The sequence below is a fragment of the Procambarus clarkii genome, unplaced genomic scaffold, assembly GCF_040958095.1.
Source record: "Procambarus clarkii isolate CNS0578487 unplaced genomic scaffold, FALCON_Pclarkii_2.0 HiC_scaffold_98, whole genome shotgun sequence".
Lineage (NCBI taxonomy): Eukaryota > Metazoa > Arthropoda > Malacostraca > Decapoda > Cambaridae > Procambarus > Procambarus clarkii.
This window is the reverse complement of record NW_027189131.1, coordinates 2,853,465-2,870,833: the sequence shown is the minus strand read 5'-3', so window position 1 is coordinate 2,870,833 and position 17,369 is coordinate 2,853,465. Positions and strand designations below refer to the sequence as shown.

The 17,369-nt window shown below is 44.3% G+C and overlaps 1 protein-coding gene across 1 annotated transcript; it reads left to right on the top strand.

Moving 5' to 3' along the window:
- Positions 1–11,129: 11,129 nt before the first annotated feature.
- On the top strand, positions 11,130–16,170 carry LOC138360162 (uncharacterized). The gene is made up of 3 exons (XM_069320107.1): positions 11,130–11,148; positions 14,321–14,446; positions 14,747–16,170. Exons 1-3 carry the CDS (start codon positions 11,130–11,132, stop codon positions 16,168–16,170), a joined length of 1,569 nt encoding a protein of 522 aa, XP_069176208.1.
- The last annotated feature ends 1,199 nt before the right edge of the window (positions 16,171–17,369 follow it).

Below are 17,369 nucleotides of genomic sequence, written 5' to 3'. Positions count from 1 at the left end.
TTGGGCTTACCCATGGTGTTGGGCCTGTTACTGGTTCAATGATATCTAGTTCTATCAGCCTATCCAGTTCGGCATCGACTTTCTTGCGAGTATGGAATGGTTGTCGGCGATGTGGTTGGGCAACTGGAATTACATCTGGGTTGATATGCAGATGTACTTTGCTATCAGTATAACAACCTATGGATTTAAATCGATCAGAAAATTCAGCAACAATACCATCAACATTGTTTGCAGATTCCACTGCTACAGCATTAGAAAGCTGAAGTAGCCCCAATTTGGTTGAAGTCTTGTAACTGAGTAAAGACTCCTTTGCATTCCTAACAACATGGAATGTAGTAATGAGCATTGCATTCTTTGACTTAATCTCTGCAGTGAAAGTTCCAATCACTGGCAAGGCTACCTTTGAAGCATAGGCAGTGGCTTTGCCATTATAGTTCTCAAGCTTTGGGAACTGTTTTTTAAATTTTTCATAGTGGCACTCAGCAATGGTATCAATGTTTGATCCAGTGTCAATGAGAACTTTGAGACAAATACCAGCAATGTATACACATGTCTCTGGGTTGTTTGGAAGATCATTCCATTCTGTGATTGCTTGTACTCCATAAGTATAATCACATTCACTGTCATCTGAGACTGGTTGTAATGAAATGTTGTCTTGTACATTATTAACATTCTGGATATGAGGTGCAATATTGTGTTTACCACCTCGACCCCTATGACCTGATCCTCGTACAGTGCTTTTATTCATTGACTGTGGTTTCTTTAGTGCGGAACGACACATAGCACCAAAATGACCTAGTTTTCCACACTCATAGCACTTCTTACCTTGAGCAGGACAAACATTATCTTGGTGTGGGTAGTCTCCTCCACAATTGTAACATTTATTGTTGACACCCTCTGATGTGGGTCGTTGTGACTGCTTGAGCCTTGTTCCTTGACCCCAGTTGTGACGTGGTTCTCGGCTAAATTTACTGTTAGGTTTGGCATGTCTTCTTTGATTACGATGTCCTCCCTGAACTTTACATACCTCATCACTGTTAGTAACAGTGGCAGAACCGTTATTGGCACTGCACTCCATGACACGAGCATCACGTGCAGCATCTTCCATTCGACGAGCAATATCCAGTATCTTGGTAAGAGAACTTTCATCATCAACAAGTTCTAGAGCTCTTCGACGGAGACGTGTAGATGTGCATGTTTCAATTATTTGCTGTTTGATTTCTTTGTCAACATCAGCAAACTCACAATGGGCTGCTAAACCCTGCAGACGTGTGTGGTATTGATCCACAGTTTCATTGGAGAGTTGTTTTGCTCTCCTGAAATGCATAATTTCCATAGCAGTATTTTGCCTTGGTTTGAAATGCTCTGTTAGTTTGGCTTTGGCAGTGTCATAATCTTTGGCACCACCAGTGTCTTTCAGTGTGTCAAAGATGTCACAAACTCTATCACCTGCATAATGAAGTAGAAAGGCACGCTTTCTTTCAGCACTTTTGATGTCAGAAACTATCAACAAATTTTCAAACTTTTTAAGCCATTTGACCCACCTCTGTGACAGGTTTGTCTGGTCACAGTCAGGATCAAATGCAGGAAACTGAGGTATATTTGCCATTTTTTACTGAATAAATGTAAACTTATCACTTAAATGTTCCTCAGAATATTAAACACTTACTGCACTGAATATGTTAGTCAAGAATTCACTGTAATTACTTTAATTTTGCAAAGCACACAAGCATTTTAATGCAAAAGTTCACAACAGTGCACAATATAGCAGCAACTGACTTCTTACCTAGCCCTTGTGTACATGTGTTGTTCCTACTCACAGCAGCAGCACAGCAGTTGGCACAGCAGCAGTTGGTACAGCAGCAGTTGGTACAGCAGTTGGTGCAGCAGTTGGTACAGCAGTCGGTACAGCAGTCAGCTCAGTGTGATGAATTTTGTAGCACGAAGCGTCGTTTCGTAACCAAAACATCAGGTTTTGTACACATCAAAGCGTCGTTTCGTACACAACGTCGGCAGATTCCTCAGTACAGTTTCTTCAGCACAACTTGGGTAGCACACAGCTTGGGTAGCACACAGCTTGGGTAGCACACAGCATCGGTTAGCACACAGCATCGTTTAGCACACAGCATCGTTTAGCACACAGCATTGGTTAGCACACAGCATCGGTTAGCATACAGCATCGGGTATGGCGCTCACAGCTTCTCTTCCTCCTCCAGGCAGCATGCTTCTCCCTTGTGTTTGAAACTGAACACATACCTGCGTTCACAGCTCATCCTCGTCGCCAATGTGGTGTTTGTGTGTTACTGAGGAAGTCTTGGTTGTAGGGTTGATGTAAAGTCATGACTTGGTTACTGACTTTAATACTTAATATGATTACATGACTAGTAGCTACCAAGCTTGGCTGGCGTCCTGTACGCTCTCTTGTTTACCTCCCTCTGGCGTCCCAGCCGCCGCACATAGAAAACGGATGGTACCATTTTCTGTGAACATGACAGACCATTATGTGCAAACCCATCTATTCATTTATGTTGTAAAGAAATGACCGGTGCTTATATAAGGATATTATAATATTAATTACTGGTGTATTAATATTTCTGGCTACCTGCATTTTCCATTTATGTTATTTGTATGTTCTTTGTTACCCTTACTTTAAGTGTATTGCTTTGTTACGTAAGCAGTTTGTTTTTACCCCTAGACACTTATTGAGGCAAGGCCGTATCATTACATATGTTTAACAACAGCAACAAAGGAACCATACCCAGAGGTCTAGGGTCGTAACACACCTGTACTCCGGAACTCTCTGCCAGCGGTGGAGATTCGGAGGGAAGTGTTAAGAATCTCACTAGGATTCTGCCATTACTCTTGATTCTCATATTACTTTATTGTCTTGTTCTTAATATAGCATCTAGTTGTATGATATAAGATTTTGTATGTTATATATATATATATATATATTATAGCATGCAGTAGTGTGCATGAGTTACATTATATTGTGTGAGGCTTTTGGTGTTAATTTCTCATCTAGTTTCTCCGTGTGGGCAGTTGACCATATTTGGATATGGCCAGTGTGGGAACATTGTTGTCAATCGAGTGTTTATAGTTGTACATTGATTATTCCCATATTTTGGTTTCTGTATTATTGTATAGAATGTTGTACCAGTGTTTACTATTCCTTAGTTTAACAATGTTTTGAATATTAGTGCTGCGTTTTATTATTAGATTTTCCACAATGTTTGTGTGGACGGTTAGTTGATTTTTTGGTAGACGCTTGGCCTGCGGTCCAAGGCGTGGGCAGAAGCGTGGCGGCTGCTGTCGTGAGGAGTCATGGTTTAAGTTAAGTCATTGGTCACTGTTATTTTAGCCCATATAAATGTTAATTATCTGGTTAGATGATATTGTATATAGCTCTCTAATTAATCCATGTCTTAGTGATAGTGCTCATATCTCAATTAGGAGGTTATTCTATGATTTGCATGCTGAAGAATATTTCTGGTTATTATTTATACATTTAAGTGTTGTTATGATTGTCCCCCTTAGCATAAATATATTGTTCTCCATTTTATGCAGTGATGTATATTTACCCCTAGACAGTTGTTGGCAAGGCCGATTTATTATCTTTTTTATTGCACTGCGGGGAGAAGAACCTTATTTAGTCTCAAGGGTGGTAACAGGAAGGTTGAAAGTGAATATATTGAGGAACACAGTTGCTTTACAATCTATTCTTCTGAAGTCAACTGAACCCAACGTCACCTTCACCCGAGAGACTGTCCTCATTACAGATCGTACTGCAACTACCCCTTATCCACTTGCCAGAGTCCGCCTGGATTGTCCGTTTATATAAGGTGAAGTCCAAATCGCCATCCGGGAAAAGCCTTTTCCCATGTCAGTTCAACTCCTCCTGGGCAACGACTTGGCAGAAGATCAATAACCTACAAATCTAATCATCAAAGAAAAACCCCAGGTATGTGACTCATCAATGGAAAATCCTATCTCGCAGTTTGTTAAAGAAGAGATACAAGCAAGAGATGATTCTGATGACGTCTCCCATCCTGTCCTGGTGACGACACGTGCACAATCCGTACTCCCGCAACCAGCTGCTCCATCTGCTTCAGCTGTACCTCAAGATTCACGGAGCCTCCCACCGAGTCTCACCATGCTGGAGTTCCGTAAGTTGCAGAGAGAAGATTTCTCGCTAACATCTTTATTCTTACAGGCTGAGACACAACCTAACTCTATCCCTGGGTTCTTTGTGGTGAATAAAGTGCTCTACCACTATTATATACCCGGCAAAGTGAAGGACGACAACAATCGGGCTAATGTCAAACAACTAGTAGTTCCCACTAGCCTACGGTCAGATATCTTGCATCTGGTCCATAGATCTCTCTCACACTGCAGTTTCTACAAGACCTACAAGACCCTGAAACAAGATTACTACCGGCATGGAATGATTCGTGATATGAAAACTTAGTGAAAAATTGCAAAAAGTCTCAGATGACAGGTAAGCCGAACGCTCCTCTATTCAAGGCACCACTAATGCAGGTATCAGAGTCTTCTGAGCCGTTCAGCCATTCCATCAACAACCATGACGAGCTTCTGTCTCAGACAAGCTCAGGTAACGTACATATAAGTAATATCCCGTGTTCTACCACCAGGTTTTCCACAGTCGTTTCCGTCCAGGAACTGTGAAGCACCTCAGGAAGCAGTGCGGACATGCCAAGGAAAGTCAGAGCAAATGTGATCACATCTTCTCTAACGACATGTGTAAGACAATCAATGTCTCTAAGGTATTGTCTGGTCCTTCTTGTTGTACTTTGCCTGACTGCAATGGTTCTAAATTCTCGATCTGTTCCACCACCAGGAAAGATCCTGCTCTATACGAACCTAATCCAAATAAACGTGCTCCTCCAGACAACTTTACCAGCCCTCAGCTAAAATATTGTTAGACAAATTTACCTTTTATTGCATTTGAAAGGCGTAAATCCTTGTTTTGTACTAACTCCATTCTCGCCCTGCCAGGTATTAGAGAACCTTCAGTCTTCCACCCTAGCGATAGGAACACCATCATACCACAGCGAGATGGGATCATGCACTCCAGCTACAATCATCATTGAGGAGCCACATAACATCCTGCCAGGCGTGCAGCACAACGAACTATCAAATCTATTTGGTTACAACTTCATCTCCCCGGACTTCAACATTCTTCGGTGAATGCAGACACCCTAGTTCAACAACAATCTAGTACTTCGCTGGGTCCTTCAGCACAACCTCAACATCCTCTAGGACCTCCACATTCGTCGGTCCCTACATTAGGATCAGTTCTCGAAGCTACGCTGACTCCTGTAGCACCATGTGAACATCTTGTATCACAACCTCATTCGGTTCCTACTGCTGACCCAGTTCTCCAATCAGCACTTGCTATGCTGGACCTTGCATCTGATGAACCATCTCACAATCTTCTCGGATCACCACTCTCGCTAATCCATTCAGTAGGCTTGTCTGTACAACAAACTTGTTCTTCACTGAGTCCTGGAGTGCTACCTCAACATCTTCCACAAGCACCATTCTCTTCAGTTCCTGCAGCATACACAGTTCACCAACCAGCACCTACATTTGCTTCGCTGGGCCATGTATATGCAGAATATCAACATCTTCTTTATCCAGGGCTCCGACAACGTCGTCGCCAATGCGCTCTCCAGAGTCCACTAGGTGGACTCTTCCACTTCAACTCAACAGGTCAGTTGTCGTTTGCCGTTGCTGAGTGGTGGTTTGCTGTGGGAGGTGTAGAGCGCCCACTAGTCGAGGCTCTGCCCCGACTAGTGGGCGCTCCGACTATGGATCTTTTATCAAGGTCAAACCCGCACGTGTTTCCGGTGTAGTGCTAAGGGCCACGTAGCGGCCGGTTGCGACACTCCTCGTGCTGAGGCCCCTTCAGTTTTCCTGCAGGATGACTTTCTAAGCTTGTCTGTGCGTGGGGATTCCCCGATGGATCCTCGTTCTGTGCAGGTGCCTGGTGTGATTCTTGCGGCGGTTCCAGCTGTCCCTCCGTCTGGACCTGATCTGTCTGCCCCACCAGTGAGCTCAGGGGACCTATGGGCGCCTGCTTTGGACCTTCGCAATTCGGTGCATGTGAAGGTGCATCCTCATCCGGTTGCTTCCGTGGTGGCCTTGGATGGTGTTGAACGAGTGGCGGCTGCATCTCCTGCAGAAGAACATGTGCTTGTCGGGGGCGGTGGTGAGTATGACTCCGCCCATGCCCTCTGCATCGTCGCCTCTGGTAGTTTCCTCGTTGACGCGTGCCTCTTCTCCTCTGCCGGTTCCGTCGCCCTCGCTGGATACCTCACGTGTGCTGGAGTCTACCCTTCCGCCTGCTGTGTCTCTACCATCTCCGAATCCGGTCTCCTTGGATGGTAGTGGCTTTTTGCCCTGCGTCGTTGAGGCTGCTGTTCTGCGTGGTCGTGCTGCCCCGGCTTTGGGGCCGCCTGCTGATGGTTCTTTTGGGGCACTGCTCGTAGAGGGTGACAATTCAGACGATCAACGGCCTATTTCTATGCGCCGTCGTTCGGCTCGGGATGCGTCACCTCACCGGACGTGGGCAGAAGAGCGTGATGCGATGGATGATGATGCTGTGGGCGGCGATGTGCTGCCTTCTGTGTTGGACACTGTGCCCCCTGCTGGTGGCTCTCCTCAGTGGGCGGTTACCCCTTGTGACCGCGACCTCGTCATGGTGTTGTCGAAGGATGTGCGACAGGGGTACTCTGCTCCTGTTCCGGTTGGCAGAGGCCCTGAGGCGCCTGCGGTGCCACCCTCTGCTGGGCTCGGTGCGATGACCAGCATAGAACTGTAATGGTATATGCACACCATAGCCCCTTTCCCCTTTCTCTTCTCCCGCTTGCCTACTCTCCCTTGGGCCATTTCTGTCTTTTGTCACGGGGGTCATAAACAGCTTGAAGCCACTTGCTGCCCTCTCTCTCCTGTCCTCCGGGCCAGTGACGAATTTGGGTATATTACCCCAGGGCTAATAAACTTGTGATCTCAGGTTACACGTGGATGCCCAGCCAGGAAAGTCGTTGGTGTCTTCCCAGTTTTTGGAGTTTTCTGTCAAGAGGAACTGACCCTTATGGTCAAGCCTGATCCGGATTGGTTAAAGACATGTAGGCCTGGGGAGGCGGGGCCTCACAGGGTAGTGCCTGCCCATGCCATTGGCCCGGTTTCTAGAGCACCAAGTCATGGTAAAATCCATTGGCCATAGGCTTGGGATAGGCGGAGTTAATGTGGGCCTAGGAACTAGGGGGTGGAGCCTGTCCCACTGGTGAGCATTTTTAAGAAAGAAGTGTTAGTGTGTCTGGGGACCTCGGCTGAGGTACATACAAGTCAACTGACCTGTGGGCAGCCAATCAACATCCTTTGGCAAGCTGCAGTATTTAAGGTATAGTGCACTTGAGTTGTTACACTGGTATTACAGGCCGTGCCTCATAGGAGATTTTAATTTTTTATTAGAGTAGGTTATGTTTCAATTTTGATTTAAATATACTGGTTCCAATAAATAAAAAAATATTAACGTAATTTTTGTTTAGTTATCTGTTCCCTTTGATTAATGACTGTATTATTCATTCTTGTGATTCTCATTTGCTGTGCTAGAAATTCCCCTGTGTTCTCCATCTTATGAATAGTAAAGTCGCTCTAGAATCTCCCGTTCAGTTCCGTAAGACTACAGGTTTAATCCATTAAGAGTCATTTACTTTGAGTTCCCTGATTATTGAGTCCCTTCCTTCCTAGGCTCTCAATAATTTTAGACACATTCATTTATGTTTGGAAGGTGGTGGCAGTGTTTAATGTTTTTTTATTATATAATTAGTAATAAATTAATAACCCCTATCCTTGTTATGCCCTCCTCATTTAATATTCAGTTTATATTCGTGGCCGTCCAGTGAGGGGTCATACTGGACTGTAACAGAGTTAAGCTGGGGTATTGAGCGAAGAGAGAGCCGTTCACAGAGTACAGAGAAGGGTTACAATTGAAAGGTTCAGGGTGATAACAAAAGGGACATTGAGGGTTTATTACAATGGTAGCTGCGGTGTTTTCAATAATTTCTTGACGATTATTGAAGCCTCACACGTCTGGCTGTTCGGTTATGCTGTGTGGCCGCATCCTAGTGCAACGCTCTAGAGTTTCAACGGTAATTCTATGTGTTGCGATTCGCATAGAGTAGGCGATTCTAGTGTCGTGAAGGGCTGGGTAGTTTAATTATATGCAGTAAGCGTATGCGCTAAGCAGGCAGTTTAGAGTGGAGGCCGCCTTGGGTAGTTGGAAAGGGTGTTATTTACTCGACCCTCTGCAACTACGGACAACGGTGCTGCATGGTGGTTTTCGCAGCAACAATTCTAGGTTTCGAATTGTCGGGGCGGGGAAGTATTAGGACGCTAATTATTATCCCCGAGGGCGTGTTAGGCGACCCAATCGCTAGATTTTTACGGTACAGCCATGAAGGTACCAAGAGTTCACTGAGGGATGGCCTAGTAGATTCTCTAGCAACGGAATTACGGTGGTGTCGGACAGTTAGATCCGTCGGTTGTTCCGCTATCTAGTCTAACCGTTGACCGCGAAGGACAGGATTATTTGGTACTTTCGGGATCTAGGTGGATGTGGTTACCTAGGCTTGGAGAAGCGACAGGGCGGGCCGGGACGGGACGGTTATAGGTTAAATCGAGATTTCCTTAAGTACTAAATTAAGTTCCCTGTATATTTAGTTCCCTTTCAGGTTATGTATCCCTTCGTTAGTTAAGTGTTCCCCCTTGTTTACGTATTATCGTATATAAGTGTTATTATTTTTCTAAGTATTTGTTTTACATTTTTAAGTCGGGAGTTTTTGTTTTCGTATTGTGCAGTCTTATTTCTCTGAGAGAATTACTAAGGTGAGTGGTTTACTGTTCTCAAGTGAAGTGAAATCAGTGAAATCGTGGAAAATTTTTGTGATGACATTTTTCAAGGTCGCTTGGAAAATATCAATTTCGGAATAAATTCTAGTTTTGTGCCTGGCTATACGATCATCGGGTCGTCAGTGTTAATTCAAGTGTGCGATTAAAGTAATCCGAGTTAGAACTTTGAGAGACCAAAAGTCGAATTTTAGTCATTTAAGGGAATTAGCGTTGGGGACTCTGAATTTTCTAGCGGTTTTACTCAGCGCCCAGTGTGGCAGCGCTCAGTAATTGTTTGCGCTCAACCAAGTGTCTAAGTGTCTCGCGAATAGTATATTCAGTTCAAGTGATAAGCAAACTACACGACGGTATTTAATTTATAATTTTGAGAACAGAAATACTTGGTTAATTAAGAATTAGTGCGGAGACAAGTCTGAGGATTCGGCTGCGTGACAGTGAGCGCGCTTTTAATTTTTGTATACTTACCAACGTGTCCAAGTGGTTAGCGAGTGTTATAGTCGGTTAAAGTAACAAGTCAACTACGCGCCAGTATTTAAATTATAATTTTGGGAAATTAATTACTAATTTTTACTTAAGGTTCAGCGCGACACTGTAGCCGTGAGCGTCGCAGATATCAGTGTATATTTCTCAGTATTCAACAACGCGACCGGCGGTGAACAAGTGTATGCTATGTAAACATCGAGTTCATGCAGTAACGTAAATAAGTAATTTAACATTAATTTGGTTTAACTAATAATGCTTATAATTATGTCCGAGCGCCGTTGTTAGCGTCGGGCGTTCCGGAATTAAAAATAATTGTTGAGGATATAAACATCGCGCCAGTGTTAAATTAACGATAACGTCATTCATTCCTAGTGCGCCTAAGATTTTCAAGAAAAATTTAAGAAATTCAGTTAACGTAAAGTGTTGTATTTATTGTGCGCTGGTAGTCAAGCCTTTGATTATTTTCGATAAATAAAACAGAGTTGAAACTAAATTATTTACAGTAAATTCAGTGTAGTTCCTTTCGCGTAAATATTAATGGTATAACTTCAGTATATTTTGTTCAAGAATTCGGTAATTATCAATTTTTCTAAGATTTATATTGGATTTGCATTTAGAGACAAGAAATTCTTACTATAATTCTTTTTATATTTGCATTACCAGTCCACGTCGAGTGTCTAATAAATATGGTGGAAATTAATTACATTTTTTCAAATTTATTCTAGTAGTCCGATCATTTAATAATTAACGTAACCTTTTTATGTGGTTTATAAGTGCGCATATATAGTTTATTCAACATCGTATACAGTGTTTTGTTTCACAAGTGATGATTAGTAGTCGATGCCGGTTGCGTATTTCCATCTGTCCGCATATAAATTTGACGAATGAGAGCAGAGGATAATAGGACTAAAGAATTCATTCATTGGTGTAGCGTAGTCAGCGAGACACTGACGCCGACAGCTGTCATCGTCTGTCAACGGGCGACGGTCCTCATTGGGGCTCAAGAAATCGATTAGGAAGGGTGGCGATATATGGTACTTCCGGTTTGGTCACACGGAACATTTTTTCCAAGGATTGAGGTTAAGAAACATTTTGTGTTTTACTAGAAGTTATTGATGAAACCAAATCGTGTGTTAAAATTTCACCCTGATCCGACGACGGGTCTTGAAGTTACGTTTTGGGGTGAAAATGGTTTTTATCAATGAATGGACAATGTATACAGACGCACCCTCCCCAATACCCCATCCTTACCCAAGCACCCCTTCCTGCCTACAACCCCCAACCTCAGACCCTCCCTACCTACAACCCCGTTGCCCAACCTTACCTCCAGCCCAACCCATGTCCACCCCAATCCCTAACAGACCCATACCAACCCCAGCCAAATACCACCCAAACCCTTGTCGACGCATTATTGGAATTGTGGAAAACTACATTTCCCGCTCAACCCCCTGTTTACAACCCCCCTCCACAACCAACCCCCGGCCTGTCCTCACCCTCCCACCTATCCCCCCAACCTATCCAACCCACCTCTCCGGTTACCCACCCTACCCCCCCCCCCCCATTAATCCTACACCTTGCTCCTCACCTCCCCTCCACCCCTCTTCCCCCCCCTACCCCTATTCCTAGTGTCGCCTCTACAGAAGTTGCTGGGGAATGTAGCCAGCGGACTTCTGGGACGCGTAAAATTGATGAAATTTGTTGGATGTGTCATGGCCGAGGCCATTACAGGTATGTGTGCACGAGCACACGGGTCAAGGGTGACCCAGAACAGGTCAGTACGTTGGGTGGCAGACCTACGTTTGAGATGACGGTTGAAGGTGTGAGATTGACAGTTTTTGTGGACACCGGAAGTCAAGCAACTCTCATTAAAAAGTCAGCCTTCAGCACACTTAAAGAGACACACCTTAAGCGTTGTGGGAAGCATTTAACAGCAGTGAATGGTCAACATATTAATATTTTGGTCCAGGCCACTCTCAATTTTGAAGTGGGTAAGGAAGAAGCTTACCCACACAATTGCACGATTGTCGAGAATCTTGCATTCCCGGGTCAGATTTTGTTGGGAATGGATTTTCTGGGACGAGTTAACTTTTCTTTGTTTGCTCACGAGGGAGCAAGGAAGTGCAGATTGAAGTTGGGCCAGGTAGTTTATCCCATTAAAATGGTAGATCATCCTCCAGTAATTGCTTCCATTAGTAAGAAACAGAAATACAAATGTCACTACCCTAAGTTGTTATTTAAGTCTTTTCCAGACACAGATAAGAAATCATGTGGGTTAAATGCCTTGGTGAAACAATGTTGCCCACCACATTCAGTTAAATTCACTAAAGTATCAGTGGGACGTCACATTGCACCAGGTACCACCCTTCAGGTGGCTGGGAGATGTGACAGGTTGTTGATACCTCATCATTTGATCACAGTGCTTGATAAAGGTGTCCTTATCCCAGTTGTCAATCTCTCGCACAAAACCTATCGTTTCAGGGCAGGTGATAAGGTGTCTCAGGCTACAATTGTAGAAAATACAGGAATTTTTCAGTATCAAAGCCAGGAGATGCCAGCCACCACAGCACAATGTAGTGCACTTAATGTTACAGAAAGTAGTACACTGGGTAAACACAAGACCGAGACAGGGAAAAGTAGTAATATTCAAGAAGTTGATAAGTTAATCTCGGCTCTGGATTTGCAACATGTGCAACAGTCAGATAGGAAACTTTTGAGAGGAATTTTACGTAAATTCCCTAGACTGTTTGCAACAGAAGACGATCAGATCGGGCTTCTGGATAGGATCGAGCATGTTATTCCTACAGGTGATCATCCTCCTATTTACACCCGTCAATGGAGGCTTCCGGAACGGGCGAAGGAAGTAATTAGGGATGAGTGTCAGAAAATGTTGCGACAGAATGTGATAGAGCCTAGAACATCACCAAGGTTGTCGCCAGTGGTGCTGGTACGTAAACCGGATGGTAGTTATAGGTTTTGTGTTGACTACCGAAAGATAAACGAAATTACTAAAGGTGATGTGTATCCTTTGCCACGGATACAAGAAATAATAGATCAGTTTGGGGCAGCCAAATACTTCTCTACTCTGGATGCGAAATCTGCTTATTGGGCCATCCAAGTCGCTGAGAAAGATAGAGAGAAGACCGCCTTTTCTGATGGGGTTCATACTTATCAATTCAAGCGGATGCATTTCGGGTTAAAGACAGCGCCATCATCATTTCAGAGGGCTATCAATTATATACTAAACCCACTTCTGGGAAGGCACTCATTAGCGTACCTGGATGATGTGGTCATCTATTCCAGGACGTCTGATGAGCACTTACGAGATTTGACTGAGACATTGACACTGTTAGATAAGGTGGGTTTCAAACTCAATGCGGGGGAAAATGCACTCTGGCATCGCAGAAATTCAAGTTTCTGGGATTCCAGGTGAGCACAGACGGTATCCGACCTGACCCCAGTAGTGTAAAGTACGACTAGAGCGACGCGCACCAGCTGCCAGCTGGCACTCCATGGAGTGCCATCCGACAGCTGGTGCGCAGGTGTCTAGTCACACATGGTTTTGGGGGAATTTCCCGGAAGTTTTGGCGTGTTTCGGACGCGTGTGAGCGTGTTGTGTTTGGGTATGTGGTCATGAAAGAGGGGAGGTCATGTTGTTGGGTGCCAGGTGGTGCGCGTCGCTCCCGTCCTCAAGTTTTTTTCGGGGAATTTCCCGGAAGTTCGGCGCGTGGCGGTCTTGAGTGACGGGTGAGCAGGTGCGGCCCCCCACCCCGCGCGCGCGCGGGTCTAGTCCTCGGGGGTTAAGGTAAGTGGTCAGGAAAGATGGGAGTTCATGTTGTAGGAGAGTATGTGTGCTATGTGGTAGAGTAGGAAAAATACAAGGATAAGAGTGGAATATGAGGAAGGAGTAAATGAATATGTATGTGTGTTTGTCATAGACTTAATCCTGAGTGAGGTTAATATTAGTTTGATGATCGTGATTAGAGGATGAGAGGGGAACCAGCATATTGGATATGTTGTTTGGGGAGGGGTGAGGGGGTGAGGGAGAGGAGAACCCCCATACCTGAGAGGATGGCCTAGACATCCATTAGCTTCCTCCTACAGGAAGTCGTAAGTGCGAGAGGAGGGTATGAGAGAGCACCCTCCTGCGGAAGTGTCCCATTTCGTCTTAAAGGGTTTTCAATGTTCATCCCACGGCGGGTCCCCTTACACTGTGGATTCTGGTAAGGAGGGGGCGAGGTACTTACTCCTGCCGACAGACAGACCCACACCTGTCACCCATCAATCACTTCTCATTTGACCCAGGTCGTTTCACTCCCCTCACACACAAACACCCCGTCAGTTCCCTGCGAGACTTCATCCGATACACACGCGTCATACAGCTCCATGTCATGGAAAGGCGAAGCTCTACAGCATGCATGAAATGCGGAGTGTTTTATATTCCATCACCGAATCAACTGTGTCGACTGCAATGCGCTAGCTGTGAAAAACCGCCCCTAGGACATTACGACATCAAATGCAAGCGATGTCAGCAGATTTTCTGTGATAACCGTGAGTGTTATTCATATTTAATATTCCACAGTTCATTTTATGGTATCCACAGGTGAAATATCGCGTGTAAACTACTATAGTGTGAGAATATTTTCTCATTCGGGCTATTACATTCCACACAGTTAAATATGTTCTTTCCAATTTCAGTTTACAAAACCGTGAAGTGTCCATATTGCTCACCCGCCCCGCGAGGAGGTCATCGTCGGAATGAAACTTCACATAAACGTAGGTAGCATATAAAATACACTTCTCGTATCTGTATTTCATCCACTTGCAGGCGAACACACATGCATAATAATAAACATATTTTATCCCCATTCACCCATGCTGAATATCATTTGTTCCATTTCAGGTTATAATCCCTACCTCAATCGACGGAGGGAACAGATCGACGTCATCGAGCCTATACCCCATTCCTCACACACTGAGCTAAGGAGAGCACATCTCACTCGCCGGGGGTCACAGCCCCTTCATCAAGGTCACCCACCCCGACAGATGGAGGGCTACGAGACCGTATCACCCCCGGTTAACACGATGTTACGAATTCATACCCACTCACCTGCTCAACCCATTCACCAAGACATAAGTAAGTTATTACTGTCCGATTTCAGTCTATTTCCTAAACATATTAATCCCCCTAGTCTGTTCCCATACCTCATAATATATACGCGTTCATTCTTTCTAGATATATATATATATATATATATATATATATATATATATATATATATATGCTTCATTCATTCTAGAGATAATATGTTTTCTTTTTTTTTTACAGACGACACACCGCTGTGCATAGATTTGGCATCCAGCGACAGCTGCAGCAGCAGTGGCAGTGAGAGTGACACAGCAGGGCGGGCAGTGACCACTTCCGGCTCTCACAGGGAGGGGAGGAGGAGGACTCGTTCACCCGCTCACTCAACCCCCAATTCCTCCCCCAGCCCCATACCCCAATCAATCAGCGACAGCTATGACAGCAACAGCAGCAGCAGCAGCAGTGGTGAGAATCGTACCATTTTCATCTCAGACAGTGACTCAGACGACAGCTCAGCAGACCGTGACCTTGACCCGCAAGCGTCTGTCAATTCTGACTTGTTAGCACCGTCTGGCGTAATAGCTGACCCAGCGGTCTCACCCATTCATCTCGGAGGGGGAGGGTTATCACCACCCCCCACCCCTCCCAGCCCCATCCCTTCACCCCCTCCACCTCTTTCCCCCTCTCCTCCACCTGTCCTAGAAATTCAACCTCAGCTACTGGATCGAATTGATAACTATAACGGCAGTTATGTCCGGCTTTCATTCTCCATACCAGAACATGTTAACACCTCCCCAGGACTCTATCTGCGAACATATAGGGATTTTTTCATTAATGAGATACGCGCCCTCTTCTCTCCACGACACCCATTCCTCCTAATTTACCCAGACGTCACTCTAATTGTGCGGAATTTAAATGTACAACAAGACAGGGAGGATAATCTATTGGATCCTATAAATAACGACGGCTTTCCCATACGAGGTGAGGGGCAAAGAATTACTCTAGAGGAAGTAGAAACTCTTATTGATTTTTGGGCTGATGAATTGACAGAGAAAATATCCCAGTATCTGGAAGCGAAGGAAGGGTCCAATGTCTTGGTTGAGCGGCTCACCGGGTTTTACATTAACTGTGGTCAGATAGAACATCCGATAAGATTAGGTTCGCATGTAGACTATCCTGAAGGCGTGCGTGGAAAAAAATTGGTTTTCAATCCAGAGGGAGAGGCTGATATTTGCCTTATGCAGTGTGTTGCTGCTTATAAATGTTTAGCTAAGGGAATGCGACTAGGTAATATTCGCGCTAGATCTGTGAATGCTAGTTGGTGTCTCAGACACATGAAATGGCCAGCTGATGTCAATTCTGCAGTGACGTTTGAGGATATTCTCAAGGTAGAGAAAATGAATAAAGTCAGTATATTCATCTATTCGCTAGAAAGAGATGAAAATGCTAGACAACAACGACACTACATTACACTAGCTAGGAAAGGAAGAGGCGGATATACAGATGTCATACCATTGCTGATGTTGGAAGCTCAACACTTAGTATTAATTAAGAATTTTAACCAATATGTACGTAATATGAGCAGCAATCCAGAGCACATCCCAAGGCAACACAGCTTCTGTCATTGTTGTTTGATATCTCTCCCAGCAGATAGCATGCAGTCATGAAAGTACATGCAAAGTACATCAGACTCTCAAATTCTACCCACCAGAGAGGAAGATTACTTTTCGTTACTATGGACGGGGTTATGGTCCTAGTCACATGTGCTTTTATGACTTTGAGTGCATGTTAGACCGCTCGAACCCTAAGGGAATGATAGAAACACGTCACAACGCAGTGGCGTATGCGTACATTATCATTGACAGACAGACAGAAGAATATTGTTGAGAAAGATACTTATTTGGGTAAAGATGCGGCCAATCACTTTGTAACCACGCTAGAAGCGTCATGGGATAGAATCAAGAAGGGGTTAGTATCCTATGAACTTCACATGTCTCAGCATCAGCAGGCGATATTTGAGACAAAAACAGCCTGTGAACTCTGTGATGTACCTTTTAACGGAGAAGATGTAATCAAAGTCCGTCATCACGACCACACAGTAAGATTCCACAATTATCAAGCAGCTTACTGTGATAGATGTAATTTGCAGTGTGTAAATTCATACAAGTTCCTATACACATTTTCACACAACGCTTCCTATGATTTAGGAGTAATCCTAAACGAGATGAGAGATAGACCAGGAAGTGAAATAGATATATTAGCCAAGGATGGATTTAAATTTATGAAAGTTGATGTGAACAACTTAAGATTTTTGGATAGTTTAGCCCTTCTCAACGGCTCGCTAGGAAGAATAGCCAAGGATCATATTGATAGTGGGAAACCTACCACATTCACTTTGGCTATGTTAAAAGGGGTAAATAAAGCGGCCATCCCAAAACTGTTGAAGGGTAAACAATCATTCTGCTATGATTATTTATCCCCTATGTCTGTGTTAGATGAACCACAACTCCCTTCTCGTGATAAGTTTTACAATACACTAAAAGACGAAGAGTTGTCAGAAACAGATTATAAACAAGCCTTAGAAATTTTTGATTTGGCTAAATGTCGTAACATAGGGGAGTATCTGCTCCTTTACCTCAAAGTGGACACAGGATTGCTAGCTGATGTGTTCACAGTCTGGCGAGACACCATGCTTGCTCTCTACAAATTAGACATTTCACACTACATTTCTTTACCCTCATTTGCTTGGGATGCGTTCTTGCTTAAATCGAAAGTTCAACTTGATGTTGTGTCAGACCCAATGTTATATGATTTACTTCGTCGGAATCTCCGAGGTGGGTTCACCAGTGTGACGAGACAGTACACG